The 15485-nt window shown below is 55.6% G+C and overlaps 6 protein-coding genes and 1 non-coding gene across 7 annotated transcripts; 6 read left to right on the top strand and 1 right to left on the bottom strand.

Moving 5' to 3' along the window:
- Window positions 1–475: 475 nt before the first annotated feature.
- Window positions 476–1243, top strand: CHGG_07122 (uncharacterized protein; the record flags this gene model as incomplete). The annotated part of the gene is made up of 2 exons (XM_001224777.1): window positions 476–686; window positions 942–1243. 2 exons carry the CDS (start codon window positions 476–478, stop codon window positions 1241–1243), a joined length of 513 nt encoding a protein of 170 aa, XP_001224778.1.
- Window positions 1209–1300, top strand: CHGG_11293. Its single transcript has one exon. It is a non-coding gene; the product is annotated as a tRNA-Phe (tRNA).
- Window positions 1301–1959: 659 nt separating this feature from the next.
- On the top strand, window positions 1960–2248 carry CHGG_07121 (uncharacterized protein; the record flags this gene model as incomplete). Its single annotated transcript, XM_001224776.1, has 2 exons — window positions 1960–2100; window positions 2186–2248. 2 exons carry the CDS (start codon window positions 1960–1962, stop codon window positions 2246–2248), a joined length of 204 nt encoding a protein of 67 aa, XP_001224777.1.
- Window positions 2249–4354: 2106 nt separating this feature from the next.
- Window positions 4355–6323, top strand: CHGG_07120 (uncharacterized protein; the record flags this gene model as incomplete). Its single annotated transcript, XM_001224775.1, has 2 exons — window positions 4355–5289; window positions 5339–6323. 2 exons carry the CDS (start codon window positions 4355–4357, stop codon window positions 6321–6323), a joined length of 1920 nt encoding a protein of 639 aa, XP_001224776.1.
- A 715-nt stretch (window positions 6324–7038) lies between these two features.
- On the bottom strand, window positions 7039–9702 carry CHGG_07119 (uncharacterized protein; the record flags this gene model as incomplete). The annotated part of the gene is made up of 5 exons (XM_001224774.1): window positions 7039–7761; window positions 7825–8019; window positions 8092–8599; window positions 9383–9423; window positions 9502–9702. The coding sequence occupies 5 exons, from the start codon at window positions 9700–9702 to the stop codon at window positions 7039–7041; spliced, it is 1668 nt and encodes a 555-aa protein (XP_001224775.1).
- An 841-nt stretch (window positions 9703–10543) lies between these two features.
- Window positions 10544–13015, top strand: CHGG_07118 (neutral trehalase; the record flags this gene model as incomplete). The annotated part of the gene is made up of 5 exons (XM_001224773.1): window positions 10544–10696; window positions 10764–10827; window positions 10882–11006; window positions 11064–12805; window positions 12868–13015. 5 exons carry the CDS (start codon window positions 10544–10546, stop codon window positions 13013–13015), a joined length of 2232 nt encoding a protein of 743 aa, XP_001224774.1.
- Window positions 13016–14127: 1112 nt separating this feature from the next.
- CHGG_07117 (uncharacterized protein) lies at window positions 14128–15484 on the top strand (the record flags this gene model as incomplete). Its single annotated transcript, XM_001224772.1, has 4 exons — window positions 14128–14388; window positions 14460–14965; window positions 15045–15400; window positions 15462–15484. The coding sequence occupies 4 exons, from the start codon at window positions 14128–14130 to the stop codon at window positions 15482–15484; spliced, it is 1146 nt and encodes a 381-aa protein (XP_001224773.1).
- Window position 15485: the final 1 nt, after the last annotated feature.

Here is a 15485-nt window from a genome sequence, read left to right as displayed (position 1 = left end):
GAAGTTTAAGGAGCGCGATGCCGCCTACACGAACGATCATCTTATACCCCGTTGTTCGGCCGTCGTCGGCCCGATCTGGTAAGGGTCGTTGACAATGGCTTCGTACTGCTCGTACGCCTCTGGGTAGGGCGCCCCTCTCGCGCTTTCCGTGAGTTTCGGTGGCAGCGCCGAAAGTCCCCGAAGCCCGGCCCTTCACGGCCAGGTCGTGGAGCTGGGCTCGTCGCCGGGGCAAGGAAGGGCGGAGGCAAGGATGGAGGTTGAGAGTTTCATGGTGGCCGGTGTGAGGGTAGGGGGGGAGGGGGGGGGGGCAACCTGGGATGGGGAGGTTGGTGAGGAGCGAGGGAGGGAGGTAGGAAAGGATGGTAATATTGGGGGGAGGCTGAGGTGATATAAACAACTTTCAGGCGCCTCCCCGCACGACGCCAACACCGCGGACCCGGGACAAGACCAACAAGTTCGTCATCCCATATTACCCATGGCGGCCCCCCCAGAGGTTGGAGTAGCAGTGATAGACGTAACGGCCTGCGCCAACCCCAGAATTGGAGTCGTCCGCGTTCAGCCGGACCAGTTAACCGGAAGGCCAAGCCCGTTGGCCCCGTCCCGGGCGAGCCAACCCCGGGTAAATCCTGATGGGACGGCTATTTGTCGTTCGCGCATCCGGTTCATCGGGTGTTCATGGCATTTTGGTGTGTGGTATGGGGCGGCCTGTACCTGCGTTGTAATTTCCCCCGCATGTGGTCCTTGGGGTGGTTGGCGGTGTTGGAGTTGGGGAAGATGAAGAGTTAACGACTGAACGACAGCGAGTTCATAGCCGCAAGTTGCCAATGCCATGGGGCGGTCAATAGGTATCTTTGCCCTATCTGACTTGATGAGTTTCTTACTGTGTGAGAAGAGATATTATTGCCAGTATCCCAGGAAGGCCACTTACACGCATCCAGTAGCTCCAGGGACATATGGGAAGGGGGTTGGTCTTCTCCTCAGCAACTCCAAGTCCTTTGGTAGTCCCGGAACCGCTCCCCGGAGAACCGGATTGGTGGACCATTTACGCGAGAGGTGGTTATGGCCATGGAAGAATGCGGGGGTGGCTGACTCCCGTGCTCCACTTGTGTGCAACCATCTTCGCGTTGTCGTTCCACTGGCCCCTCAACCGAACTCCACCCCCCATTCCACATATGAGTCTTCTTTTCTTTTCGAAGACCAATCATTCAGCGGGTTTAGCTCAGTTGGGAGAGCGTCAGACTGAAGTAAAACTTCGGGAATTGAAATCTGAAGGTCATGTGTTCGATCCACATAAACCGCACTGAAAAGAGGATGTGAAAGCATCCTCAACTCTTTTTTCTCTTCTTGCTCAAGAAAGAACCACTGTGACAAAATTCCCAAGCATTAGAAAACAGGAATGGTGCGCTGGTTATCTGCGGTTCGAAGTATTATTATTAACTTGCAGGTGTCAGCCATGATATGTCTTGAAAAAAAGCGAACTAAAAAAAGGAGAGGTGGTGAACGTCAACTCCATAAATTCAGCCAGGGAAGGAGCTTGCAACCGAGCTACCTGGGCCGACTCTGCGGCGCCGCTTTTAACACGCCAAATTCTTTGATGCCTCTCAGTTGTCAAGTCTACAGGCTTGCCCATGATGGTTTTCTCAAATAGGTAAGCCCAACCTCCCCTAGGTCATTTTTATGGGCGAGGACTGTGTAATTAGGGCTGGTGGAGCGAGTAGACTGTGGAAGACGGCGAAATGACGGACCCTGTGCCACACTTCCAAAGGAATATGCTACTATCTATTCAATGTAACCATGTTTATCTCGGCTCGGGAGGTGCTGATTTATGGGGTGGTACATAGGTACGTTGACGCCACTCTAGTGTGGTAGCGGATAGGCACTAAAGTTCTGAAGAGGGAGGAGGTTAGGGGATGTTTAGGGCTAATTACGACTGGAAGATCGCAAAGTATGCCGTAAAAAATGGTCTGGTTGTTGTGGATTGTTTTTTTTTCCGAACTCCATGTGGTACAACTGCTCGGATGTGATGTTGGGCCCGGGGCTGAAGTGGCCAAAGGGGATTTGAGGTGCCTCCTTGCTTGTGCGGCGGGAGCATGTGTGCAAGTTCACATTGCCTCAGGCTGTGGTTGAGATCTTTAACGCCGCTATATGGCGGCGCTACAAAACTAGACATGCGCACTGTTTCGAGGTGGTTCGGGAGCATGTGTTCGGCCGAGATCTGGAGATGCAGTATGGCCACAACATCCGGTAGGCTGCTTACCCATTTTGCATCTTAAGGGGTGGCTTGGGTTCCACATAATGTGTTGAGCTGAGGGATGTGCGGGTGGCTTAATGCCAACAGTCGCGGATCGTCCCGCTTCCAAGGCAGCGTCGTGATATGAAACGGGCACGACCCCATGGTTGGGTCAACTTGAGAACGCCCGGGAGTTTTACGAGCCGTTGTGGCGTTTTCGTCTCCTTTTTAACAACAGTCATATTGGCGAGTCCCGCTCGGGTGATAGAAGAGAACCGATAAGAAAAGAAAAACGTAACCAGACAGAAAAGGCAAAAAAGAAGGTGAGTAATATTTGTGGTTCCTCAGCTAGTTACCTCGTTACAGCTTCAAGTTGCTGAGCCTCAGTTGGTTCAAGCTTCTATTCTTGGCGGCTGATCGACAGCGGCGCCCTGGCGCGTACCCGTTTCCGTTTGTTTGGGTTGTCGTGATGAAGCGAATGTAATAATGCAGCTTTGAAACAGAATCTGAAAACGGTTGCGTTTTGGTCGTCGAAGAGGACCCTTCAACATCTCTCGTCTCTCACGGATCGGCGGCTTGGCAGGAACTCCCGGATCATCCTGGCGGCATCCGCTTCATCTATACTCGAGCCATGGTGTGGACCCGCGATACGATCCCCATACCGATCCGAGACGGGCCCGAAGGCGGGTATCCGGGTGTAGAGATTCGGCTGACGTTTCTGGCCAACTCTGATGTTGGGGGATCAGCAAGTGGCGCAGTTCTCGGAGTGTTTGGTGCTGTGTTTCAAGGCTCGAAGTTCTGGAAGGAGCTGGATCTGGAACCTCTCAGGGCTCTTTGACCAATCGGTGTTAAGCCAGAAGTGTGGGGTGTGGGGCCCGCATACCAAGAAGATCCAGATCTGGCCATCCATCTCGATTGCATCTTCAGCAGCTCGATCTATCGGCCCCCAAATACAACATGCCCACTTGCCATCACAACGAACGTCCGATATTATTTTGCCTTGAGACCTAACATTGGGCTTCTTTTTTGTATCAGGAGCGATCTTTTCTGGATCGGTCATTTTGTCACACTTAACTCCCCCGGATCGATCATCTACTTGCCGCAGCCGCAGCTCGGTTAGAAGCTTGATTACCTCGGTCAAGGATGTTGTTAGTTATAGGATGCGAGAACCACCCCGGTTTCCCGGCGATCCGTGAGGCTCTCACACAGGGCTGACATGAGTGTCATTGGATGTTATCTGCCGATGACTGCACCCCTGTGGGGATGCGAAGCTTTGGGGCCTAGTCGGCCGCCGTAACCACGGCTTAGGGCTCAGAGGGGAGGGGAGGGGGTGGGTGTCTTGTGCGGGCCCAGACCGAGGACGCTGTCTGACGCCTTCTCTGATACCTATTTCCCGCGTGCCTGCATGGGTCGCCACCTTTGCGCATGCGGTGGTCATGCTTCAGGCTAGTCTCGTTTGGTTGGCCTGTCCAGTGCCGGTGCCTTGTGACGTTTGCCTTGAGTCCCTTACCTAAGGTCGTCGCGCTCGTCCTCGTTGTTTTTCATTTCCGACACGACATCCATCTTCCCTCACCGTCCTGTCTCATTTTCCGGGCTGCATCTGTAAGCCAACCTTTCTACATACTCATGACAAGCTGCCTACTGCTGGCCAGCAAAAGACCAACTCGATTCGCACCAACTTGATCGCGCACCAGCTTGCCGTCTCCCGAGTCTAGAGCGATGGAGCGTCCCACATTCCTTCCCCGAACCAATTCATCTTTGTCGCGTCTCCTCAGCAAGGACGAAAAGCCCCTCCTACCTCGCTCAGTGCGCCAGAGGTCAAAGGTCCGGGGACGGATATTGCTAGGCCATGGCTTATACCGGAAGCTCATCCTCTGGGCTGCCGCGGCCATCTCTCTTTTCTTCCTCGCACTAACCTCCAGCAAGAGAGGTCTTCGCAGGGAGAGATTGCTCGGTTTGGCGAAAGCCAACCCAGATGAGGATGCACGCGGCAATGGTATTAACGACGCCGCCAAAGGCAATCCTGGGGTTGTAGTGGTGGTAACCGGGCCGGACAAAACGCCGACCCCAGTTTGGCGTGAAGGAATGCCGCACTGGCTGAAGTTCAAGCAGTGAGAACCCCGGATGTTGCCCCTAAGGTGCGTAGCAAACTCTAACGTTGGCAGTCTCGACGGGTTCTTCCTCGGCCTAAAGGCCCTCGTTCCCGCCTCCGATTACAAACCAGAGCATCCTAGACAAAAGGACGAAAAGTCACCGTTCCCGCTCACGATCTCGTACACGGGCTTGCCCACTCCCACCCCATTTGTACCGCAGCCTGATTACGAGTCGTCGTCATACACCGCTAAATACCACGAGGTCCAACCCTGCTATCTCGACAAAGACAACAAGATTCCCGTCCCGGACCTCTACGCTTACAACGGGTTAATCCAGGGCCAGTCGGAGCCTGTCATTGGTTCCCATAGCCTCTTGGGGTTAAGGGACGATGTCTGTTTCGATAGGTTTGGAAGATATGGTCCTTACGGGTTAGGCTACCGGTTTGAGGAAGGAGGAGTGGAAGTTGGTATGGATACGGAGCGAGCAGGGAACGATGCCGTATGGGCAAAGACGGGCAAGATCAATTACGACAACGTTGACTGGGGCGACGCACAGTCCCGATGCTACGAATCCAACAAGAACCGCTTCGTCGAGGTTAACGCCCCAAGCCAAACATCCGTAGCCTCGCCAGCCGAAAAGACCGGCCGGTCCTTCTCACACAGCGAGCGCCCGAAGGACAAAATATCGCGAACCGCCGTTGTCGTGCGGGTATACACTGGATACCAGTGGACGCACCACGCAGTCCTCAACTTCCGCGCCATGATATCGGAGCTCGCTCTCAAGTCAGGCGGAGAGTACAACGTCCATTTCCTGCTCCACGTCCGTGACGACAACGAAGCCATCTGGGCAGACCCAGTAACGGCCCAACGAATTCTCGATGACTACGTGCCCGCCGAATTCCACAGCATTTGCACGCTCTGGTCTCAGGACCAGATGCGTCTGATTTATCCCGGGACAGTTTGGACGTAGCTTCTCCAACCCTAGCGGCGGCGATATCCACGGCGTCTACAGGAGTGCGCACATGCCACTCCAGTACTTCGCCATGAACCACCCCGAGTACGATCACTTCTGGAACTGGGAGCTGGATATGCGCTGGCTGGGCAATTACTACGAGCTTTTCGACCGCCTCGGGAAATGGGGCAAGCAGCAGTCCCGCGTCGGAGCCTGGGAGCGCTCCGCCAAGTACTACATCCCGCGGTACCACGGCGACTGGGCTAACTTCACTGACCTCGTGAACCGCGAGACCGTCGCCAGCGGCCGCTCCGCCGTCTTCGGGCCCGTAGCTTTCCCCGGACGCACCCCGCTCCGCAGCGAAGCAGCAGGGCAGGGGTTCATCCCGGAGCAGTGCGCCACACGCGCGGACCCGGCCTGCGGCGTGGGCGAAGAAGCCGACCTGATCACGCTCAACCCACTATTCGACGCCGAAGACTCCGGGTGGGTGTTCTCCAAGGACGTGACGGGCTACAGCACCACCCTACCAGTACCTCCACGGCGGTGCGCCATCATCACCGCGTCACGACTCAGCCGTCGCCTACTCGCCGTCATGCACGAAGAGAACTGGCGGCTGCACCACACCATGTTCAGCGAGATGTTCCCGGCTTCCGCGGCACTGCACCACGGGCTCAAGGCGGTCTACGCACCCCACCCCGTCCTGATCGACCGCGAATGGGACCTCGCCACCGTCGACCGCGCCTTCAACGGCGGCCGCGACCACTCCAGCGGCGGCCGTGGCAGCCCCTTCGACCTGCGCAACGAACACAACCACAAGGGCACCAGCTGGTACTACCACAGCGAATTTGCGGGCTTGTTGTGGAGGCGCTGGTTGGGCTATGCGCAGTATGATGGGCGGGGGCCGAACGGGGGTCGCTCCGGTGAGGGGACCCTGAGGGGGGGGAAGGCGGAGGAGGAGAGGTCGAGCAGTACCGGCCGTATGTGTTTGAGGAGCATGCTGGTGCATCCCATCAAGTGGGAGCACCCGAGTGAGCTGGAGGATTACTAACCAGAGTGTTGCCGGCTCACCTTGCCCCTTGCCCTCTTCTATTTCTCCAGATTGTCTTGTGTTCGTTATACTTTTCCTTTTTTTTTCTGCATAGCATGGTACGAATGATGGCTGTTGGTTAACTACATTTTTGGTTGTACGCTGGGGGTGGGAATTTGGGTCATGGTTGGAGAATGGCTTGGGCCCCCCCAGCTGGGTTCAATGCAGGGGCTGCTGAAGATGGCCAACAAGGCCGAAGGCGGCGTAGCCGGGGGCCTGTTTCAGGAGCATATCATTAGATCCGCAGAAACAAGCTAGCGGCATCTAAAAAAGCTAAATCTGCAATAGTTATTGTATTGTTTTCGTGGACTATTAAGCCGCTTTTGATGGAAAGAGTGAGAGAGGTGAACCCGCCGCGTCTCGAACCCCACGCTGCCTTGATGAAATTACCTGAACTGGCCTAGCGAGCTGTGAGAAGATGCCAAGAGCCTTCCCATGCTGCTTGCCAAGTCTCTAATCAACCCCACGTTAGAAACGTCCATGTTTCTTCCATCAGAAACGGAGGATTGTGATGTTTGGGGTTCTGGGAAATCTCAGCCGACCGGACGATGATTGGGCGGTCATGTGATGTTTTGCATGTACTAGAGGATATCCTGCATGGTAAACGCTCTCCATGTGCCTCCTATGTACTGCTGGAGAGGGCCCAGGCCGCTTCCTATGGAGGCTACCAAGACCTTCATCTCAAGAGCCACTCTTGGAAGCGATAGCTCGACATATTGCCTTGTGCTTTGTGAAGTGAGTGACCTGGCACGCCCGCCCGCAGTACGGAATGGCCCTTGCACCTTCCGCACAACATCAACTGGGCAGAGACCGCTTCACAATTTACGCATCGCGCCATTACCGGCAGCGAGCCCCTGACATCGCCGCTCCCGCTCTCCACCGCCGATAGCAAATCCTCGGCTCTCTTTCTCGCCAGCCTCAACACCCGCTGTTCGCCCAAATTGACGTGCGCCGCAGCCCATGCGTTCCCTCCCGAAGGATAGACACCCTCCGCGAGTTGCGCTTCCAGCTTTTCCAGCTGCGTTCCGAAACCGTCCAGGAGCTGACAGAACGATTCTACCAAGAACCGCAGGACTTCCACTTCGTTCGAATCGTTGATTTTCTCATCTGCAGCAGCGAGTTGCCGATGCGCTATGGCAGCGAAATCCGATTCATCCAATCGCTGAATCCGGAGGTACCGAAGGACATTCTTCGGTAGCGGATCGGTGAGAGTGAGGGAGATGGTACAGGCCGAATCGAGTCCCGCCGATGCCCAGAGCTTCTGCTTTCGCTCGAAAAATGGTGCACTTGGGTGCGTTGAAATAACGAGGTCATAGCTGTCGTTGGGATTACCGGGCATGACAAAGCCATACAGACGTAAAAGCCGACTATTCGGAATGGATCCATAATAGATAAAAGCCTAATGGAATAGCCCCGACGTAAGTAAATGAGCAACTACCATCAGAGAATAAGACGAACGTACCTGATCACCAGCTTCGTAGTCTTTTCCCGCAAGGACAGAGAGATTTCCAGACGACGCATCGTAGATGTGACATGGTTCAACCTCAGACGAGTGGTTCAACATATCCGCAAAGGGCGCCACAAGTCGAATCGAATTCCCATCGGGCAGTACGAAGTCCATCGCACGACTCCATACGGTGCACAGCGCCCACTTGTACTAAAACGAAGGGAAGAAGCGGCATTTAGCAGTCCAGTTGAAACGTCTATCACATGCGTATATAATACCTACGTCTTCGATACTGAACTTATCGAGTGGGAAAAGATCTCGAGATTGTGCAAGCACTCGCACGACTAATGTCCTGTAATCGTCCTCGATGGATCGATCCAGCTTCTTCGTGATGGTGTACAGTGAAGTACCAGCGCAAACTTCCAACTCTTCCTCCGCAAAGAAGATGCTTGAGGGATAGCTCGTAGGAAAGGCCGCCACATGGCTTCGCAGGCCATCGTAACCCGACTCGCGAGAACGGATAAAGAGAATGTAGGTAGCTAAGGTGTCCTCGACGGACAAGGGCGGCCGCGCTGAGCGCAGAACTGGCCCAACAAGGGGATCAGCGTATGCGTGTTCGACCGTCCAGAGAATGCCAGATGGAATGGTGAGAATCCTCTCTCCTTTCTTGAAACGCCGCAGTGTTTTGACACCGCGCCCGGTGACCGGGAAATCGGCAAGCTCCAGGTCGTCCAAGCCCACCGCGCCACATGATTTCAGCCAGCTTTCCATGGATTTAGGTCGAGGGAGACTAGACGTGAAGAGGCATAGAAAAAAGAACTTGTCGATTCGTAGCCATGCCACTGAGCAGCAAAAATATGCATTTCCCCGCTCGCAGCCGGAATAACCAGTGCAAATGCTTGGTGGCGCTTGGCGCGCGTGTGCGGTGGGCTGCACATCATTTCTAGTTATTTTTGAAGAGTTGGAAAAGGGGAATCAACAAAAGAGCAGACTATGGGAGCCTATCTCAGCTGCCCTCCTCCTCCTCGAGCCTCCCAAAATGGCGATGGACTCTCATGCCGTTCCCGTCCCTTCCGCTCCTCGACCCCCACGCTATTTCGTTTTGAATATCGCCTGACTTGGTCTAGCGGGCTGCGAGGAGGTACCAAGCTTCGGGAACCACGGGAAGCGCTTCGAAAGGAGGTCATGTGAAGTGGAATGGAAGAGGGGAGAAAATATCACGGAGGGAGTAAGATTGTTGTGTCACGGGCGGATCTTGCTCGTCTTTCGGTTCCGGTTTCCCAATCTCCAACCTCCCGGAAGCGGGATGACACCGCGGGGTATCAGAGCTCTGGCGTGGGTGCGCGGGGGTCCATTGGCTGCTTGGAATGATGCTTGGTGTGCTGCCCTGCCCCTGTCAGCTGCCGAAAACGAGCTCCGATACCGCGCTAAAGAGTTCGGTGTCGAAAGAAAGTAGGAAGACTTCCATGTCCGTGGCCCCGGCATTGTATTTCGAAGCCACGTAAACTCATCCTACCTAGGATCTGGAGATTTGCGAGTGGAAAGGAACAGGAAGAGGGATGCTGAAACATACTGTGTAGACAACGCCTCCGTCATAGTGGGCCCTGAGCCGTTCTGTTAGTGCCATGTTGCATCCGCAGCGTCATGATCCCCGCAGCCAGCCGGCTGTGACATTGGAGGCAATCCACTTACAGAGGAGCCCTGGGGTCCCAGAGTGACGACACCAGGAACACCGAGCTCGAGATTTTGGGTTGGTACAAGTACTGAACTGCCATTTTGCAAATTCCTACCGGAGACAGCTGGAAAGGATGTGAATGACAATACACACAGCCTGGCAAGCCTGGGCCCATAGCTCCATCTTGTGTGATCACCATCAGCTTGTCCAAGTGTCATCTCTGTGAGCCAAGAGATTGGGAGATCTACATACAAAGTTGCCTGTCGCCAAAGTATCGTGGGCTTGCCACCCGGACTCCACCAACAGCTGCCCAGTCCGAACAGACCATCTACTTTACAGGCACTCAACTTTCAACGTTACTCGTTCAACTCTCAATCTTGTCCCAACATTCTATGACAACTGTCAGCTCGAGATAACGTTTGACACGCCCGAAAACGGCCAACCTCAAGAATCAACTAGTCAAAGCTGCGTGACGCTGTCCGATCATCGGCAAAGTGCAAGGACCGCAAAGCCAACAACAACGCCGTCCGCTCTTGTCCCGAGAAACGCATTGCACACCCGAGACACCCACCAACAGAAACAAAAAAGTTCAGCCCTGTTTTTCGCCCCAATCCGCCCCCTAGCCGAGCCCCATTGCTGCTTCCAGATTGGCGGTAGTTTTTAGGCCCCCGTGATCGAATCCCAATTTCGGTCGCTCCCCTGGTCTTTTTTTCGCTGCGGTAAGTGGCACACCTTGCGGACCCTGTCCTCCCCAAAAGCTCCCCAACCCGGCCGATGCTACACCGATTGTGAGACAAGTTCTCCCAGCAACGCCGCAGGCCCCTTCAGCAGTCTCGTCCCTTTCTTCTCTCTTGCAACCAACAAGCGACAAGAGCGTACAAATTCTCTTTCGACCTATTGAGAACCTAGCTAATTATCCAACTCGCGAAAGCAGGCACGAGCACAGACTGAGTGTCGCTTTGAGCCTACATTCCGAGTCGCGCCCGTTCACCGACCACATCGAACACATTGATCGTTCCACCGAGCTCGTTCACGATGCCCATTAATCCGGAAACCCAAATGGCGGGTCCGGCACCTCCTCCCCCCAGTCTACACACGAGGAAATTGTCTGATGACGTACCGAATGTTTACGACGATGCGAAAACCTACTATACCGCCGAAGACCGCCATAGGAACAACCGTGCTGGTCCTCGGACGCGCACTTACTCACAGGTAGGCATCACCAAGCCCTGTGTTCTGGGTGGGCATTGGGCGATTGCTGACGGAATATCTGCAATAGAATGGCTTGCTGAAGCAGATGGAGCGGTTCTTTACGCCTGACCCGTACAGACGAGGGAGTCACGGTAAGAGCATCACCGAAATGTTCACATCCCATCCACTAACGACTGCCTGCGTAGATGAATCTACCATGCCCCATACCCGCAAATTCTTGATCCAGGTCGAGCCGACACTCCAGAGTCTACAAGCGCAGGAGGACACAGATCAGAACATGCAAATCACCATTGAAGACAACGGACCCAAGGTGAGAAAGCCAAGCAAAGATGCTGCGTGATGGGGGAAGATTGACAAACAACCTCAGGTTCTCAGCCTCCGCACAGCTGCCTCCAATGGATACAACCGCTTCGACATCCGAGGCACCTATATGCTCTCCAACTTGTTGCAGGAGCTCTCCCTCGCTAAAGAATATGGCCGAAAGCAGATCATCCTCGACGAGGCGCGGCTCAATGAGAACCCCGTCAACCGGTTGTCACGCTTGATCCGTGATCACTTTTGGGAGGGATTGACACGGCGCATCGACGCTTCGAGCATCGAGGTTGCAGCGCGGGATCCCAAGGACTGGACCGACGATCCTCGACCACGCATCTACATCCCGAGGGGCGCTCCGGAACAATACGAATACTACACCAAATTAGCGCAGGAGAAGCCCGATATCCGGTTGGATGTGCAGCTTCTCCCGGAGAAGATCACACCCGAGATTGTCCGGGATATGAACTCCAAGCCCGGTCTGCTGGCAGTGGACATGGAGGAGGAGACAGACCCAGAGACGGGGGAGAAGACGCTGAAGGGTCGGCCGTTTGTCGTCCCCGGAGGGCGGTTCAATGAATTGTACGGCTGGGATAGCTACATGGAATCTCTGGGGTTGCTAGTCAACGACAGGGTTGACCTCGCCAAGTCCATGGTGCTCAACTTCTGCTTCTGCATCAAGCACTACGGCAAAATCCTCAACGCCACGCGGTCGTACTACCTCTGCCGATCACAGCCCCCCTTCTTGACGGACATGGCCCTTCGGGTCTACGACAAGATCAAGCACGAGCCTGGCGCGGCCGACTTCTTGCGGACCGCTATCCTGGCGGCGATCAAAGAGTACCACAGCGTTTGGGTGGCGGAACCTCGGTTGGACCCGGTCACCGGCCTCTCTCGGTACAGGCCCGAAGGTCTCGGCGTCCCGCCTGAGACGGAGGCTGACCACTTTTTCCACCTTCTGGAGCCGTACGTCGCGAAGCACGGTGTCACGTTCAACGAGTTCGTCGAGGCGTACAACACAGGCAAAATCAAGGAGCCCAAGTTAGACGACTACTTCATGCACGACCGCGCCGTGCGTGAGTCGGGTCATGACACCTCGTACCGCCTCGAGGGCGTGTGTGCCGATCTGGCCACTATCGATCTCAACTCCCTGCTTTTCAAGTACGAGTCGGACATCGGGCGCACCATCCGCAACGTGTTTGGCGACAAGTTGGTTATCCCAGCGGAGTACTGCGTCGGTGACATGCAGCCCGGCCACGTCGAGACGTCGGCCATGTGGGACCGCCGCGCGAAGCGCCGCAAGCTGGCCATTGACAAGTACCTCTGGAGCGAGGAAGCAGGCATGTACTTCGACTACGACACAGCCAAGCGCCAGCGGTGCGACTACGAGAGCGCCACCACCTTCTGGGCCCTCTGGGCGGGCGTCAGCAGCCCCAAGCAGGCTGCCGCCATGGTGACCAAGGCGTTGCCGCGGTTCGAGGCCTATGGAGGCTTGCTGTCTGGCACTAAGGAAAGCCGCGGAGAGATTGGGCTCGATAGACCAAACCGACAGTGGGATTATCCCTACGGCTGGGCACCGCAACAAATGCTCGCCTGGACCGGGTTGTACCGCTACAGCTTCACCGACGAGGCGGAGCGACTCGCGTACAAGTGGCTCTTCATGATCACCAAGGCCTTTGTCGACTTCAACGGCGTTGTGGTTGAGAAGTACGATGTCACACGGCCCATCGATCCCCACCGCGTCGATGCCGAGTATGGAAACCAGGGGCTGGACTTCAAGGGCGTGGCGAAGGAGGGGTGAGTACCACCTAATAGCAAGCAAGTGGAGAGCTGTTGAGAAGGTGCTAACCAAGTGGCAGTTTCGGTTGGGTCAACGCCAGCTACATCTACGGCCTGCAGATCGTCAACGGTCATATGCGCCGGGCCCTGGGCACCCTGACCCCTTACGAGACGTTTGTCAAAGCGATCGAAGAGAACCGGGCCAAAGCTCTGGCTGAATTGGTTTGAGCGCCCAAGTTTGCTGAAATTGGGAATAGGACTGGATTCCTTTGCAACCCCCGCGGCATCAATAGGCGTTTTGGGAGATTCATCTGCTCTCTATTTTCCCTCTTCCTCTTTTCCTCTCTTGGTGTGGAGGGCCGGAAACAGCGCCTTTGTCTAAACAGCCTAGATTGTTGCATATTACTTGGGATGACTGCATGAGGGGAGAGGGGTGGTTACTAAGAGCCTAGTCAGGAGAGAGGGTCTGACAGGACAGTGCCATGCCTGGAAGTCGGGGGAACACCACAGCAAGGTCAAGGAGGACTGGATGGGTAACTCCCTAGGCAGTTCACCGGCATCCTTTATTTGGGATTTGGTAATGTTATGTAGGCATTCAATGTAGGGTTATTCCAGCATACACACAACCTAACCTACCACAGTGATAATGAGGTAACCCAAAGTTGAATTAAGGTTAATGAATGTTGTGGTGCAAGTCCCATGTCACTTTGAGCCTCGAGGTTCTGTTCATGTTCCGGTCTCCTTCCGGAACCCACTGTAACCTGGGTTTGTTCCGGGCACCGGCAACCGTTGCAGCGGCAACCAACGGATAAGCTGGATAACGACCGCCAAGCAGCAATCTTGATTCCCCAGCGCCACAGCATGCACGCTGCAAGCTTGCCCCGCAGCGAACGTGCCCCTCCAGAAAATTTTCCCCGCCATATATGGAGGGATGCCGGTGCCCGGTCTCCAGCAACCGAAAAACCACTCTTAACTTTTAGAAAAATGGAAGCATATTCGGGTTGTCTTTGCCACCGCCTGTTGCCTTTGGCCCTTCTCCCACGGCGGTGAACTACCATTGTCTCCTGAGGGCTTGTTGTTCTAGGCCTCTCTTCGTCCGATCCCCCATCTCTTGCCACACTCACTAGCGAAGGAACCGTGCGTGCTTTCGTCGCGTGGTCAACAAACAAGCCTGTGACCGACTTCGGCACTCTCCTCCCACACCTGTGTGAATTCCCTCTCTCACCTCGGGAATCATCCAACAAACAGAGAGAGTTGCTCTTTCGATCCAATTCGTTCTCTGTGTGTTGTCTTGTTGTTATTGTTGACTTGATACCCCCTTCCACAAAGGAACCGGCAAAATGTGCGGCATTCTCGGTCTTATCTTGGCCGACTCGTCGAGCGCCGATGCTGCTGTTGACCTGCACGAGAGTCTCTACTACCTCCAACATCGTGGCCAGGATGCTTGTGGTGTCGCGACCTGCGCAACTGGTGGGCGCATCTTCCAGTGCAAGGGCAATGGCATGGCGTCCAAGGTGTTTGAGGATGGCAAGCGTGTCTCGGACTTGCCCGGGTACATGGGCATTGCCCACTTGCGGTATCCGACTGCGGGGACGAGTTCGGTAGGTCTTACTGTCTTCTTTCTTTGTATTTTGGTTGTTGTTGTGTGCTCAAGCTGACTCCTTTCCCCCAGAGTGCCGAGAGCCAGCCGTTCTACGTCAATTCCCCTTATGGCATCTGCTTTGCGCACAACGGCAACCTTATCAATGCGAACGAGCTGCGAGACTACCTTGACAAGGAGGCCCACCGCCATGTGAACACCGACTCGGACAGCGAGCTGATGCTCAATGTCTTCGCCAACGCCCTCAACGAAACGGGTAAGGCCCGCGTCAACGTCGATGACATCTTCAGCTCCCTGGCCCAGACATATCAGCGTTGCAAGGGCGCATGGGCTGCCACAGCCATGATTGCAGGTTTTGGTATTCTCGCTTTCCGCGACGCCTTTGGCATCCGCCCCTTGATCATGGGCAGCCGGCCGTCGGCCACGATCGAAGGCGGTACGGACTACATGCTTGCGTCGGAGAGTATTGCCCTCCGCCAACTGGGGTTCCGCAACTTCCAGGACATCCTCCCCGGTCAGGCAGTGTTCATCCAGAAGGGTGGCACACCGCAATTCCACCAGGTCGCCGAGGCGCAGGCGTACTAGCCGTGACATCTTTGAGTACGTCTACTTCGCTCGGCCCGACACCATCATGGACGGCATCTCGATCAACACCAGCCGGCAGAACATGGGCGCCAAGCTGGCCGACAAGCTGCGTGAAGTGCTCGGCGAGGAGGGCATAAAGGAGATCGACGTCATTATCCCGGTCCCCGAGACGAGCAACACGGCGGCGGCCGTCGTGTCGGAGCGCCTCAGCAAGCCCTTCTCGAACGGCTTCATCAAGAACCGCTACGTCTACCGCACCTTCATCCTGCCCGGCCAGAAGGCGCGTCAAAAGAGCGTGCGCCGCACGCTGAGCGCCATGGAGTCTGAGTTCAACGGCCGCGTCGTGTGCCTCGTCGACGACTACATCGTCCGCGGAATCCACCAGCAGGGAGATTGTCAGCATGGCGCGCGAGGCGGGCGCGCGCAAGGTCATCTTTGCCAGCTGTGCGCCGCCCATCAAGCACCCCATATCGTGAGTCCCCCCTCCAGCTCACCCCAACCACCCCCTCTGAA

The sequence above is a fragment of the Chaetomium globosum genome, genomic scaffold (assembly GCF_000143365.1).
Source record: "Chaetomium globosum CBS 148.51 scaffold_5 genomic scaffold, whole genome shotgun sequence".
In the NCBI taxonomy this organism is placed as follows: domain Eukaryota; kingdom Fungi; phylum Ascomycota; class Sordariomycetes; order Sordariales; family Chaetomiaceae; genus Chaetomium; species Chaetomium globosum.
The sequence above is the reverse complement of the archived record's forward strand: the minus strand, read 5'-3'. Positions and strand labels throughout refer to the sequence as shown.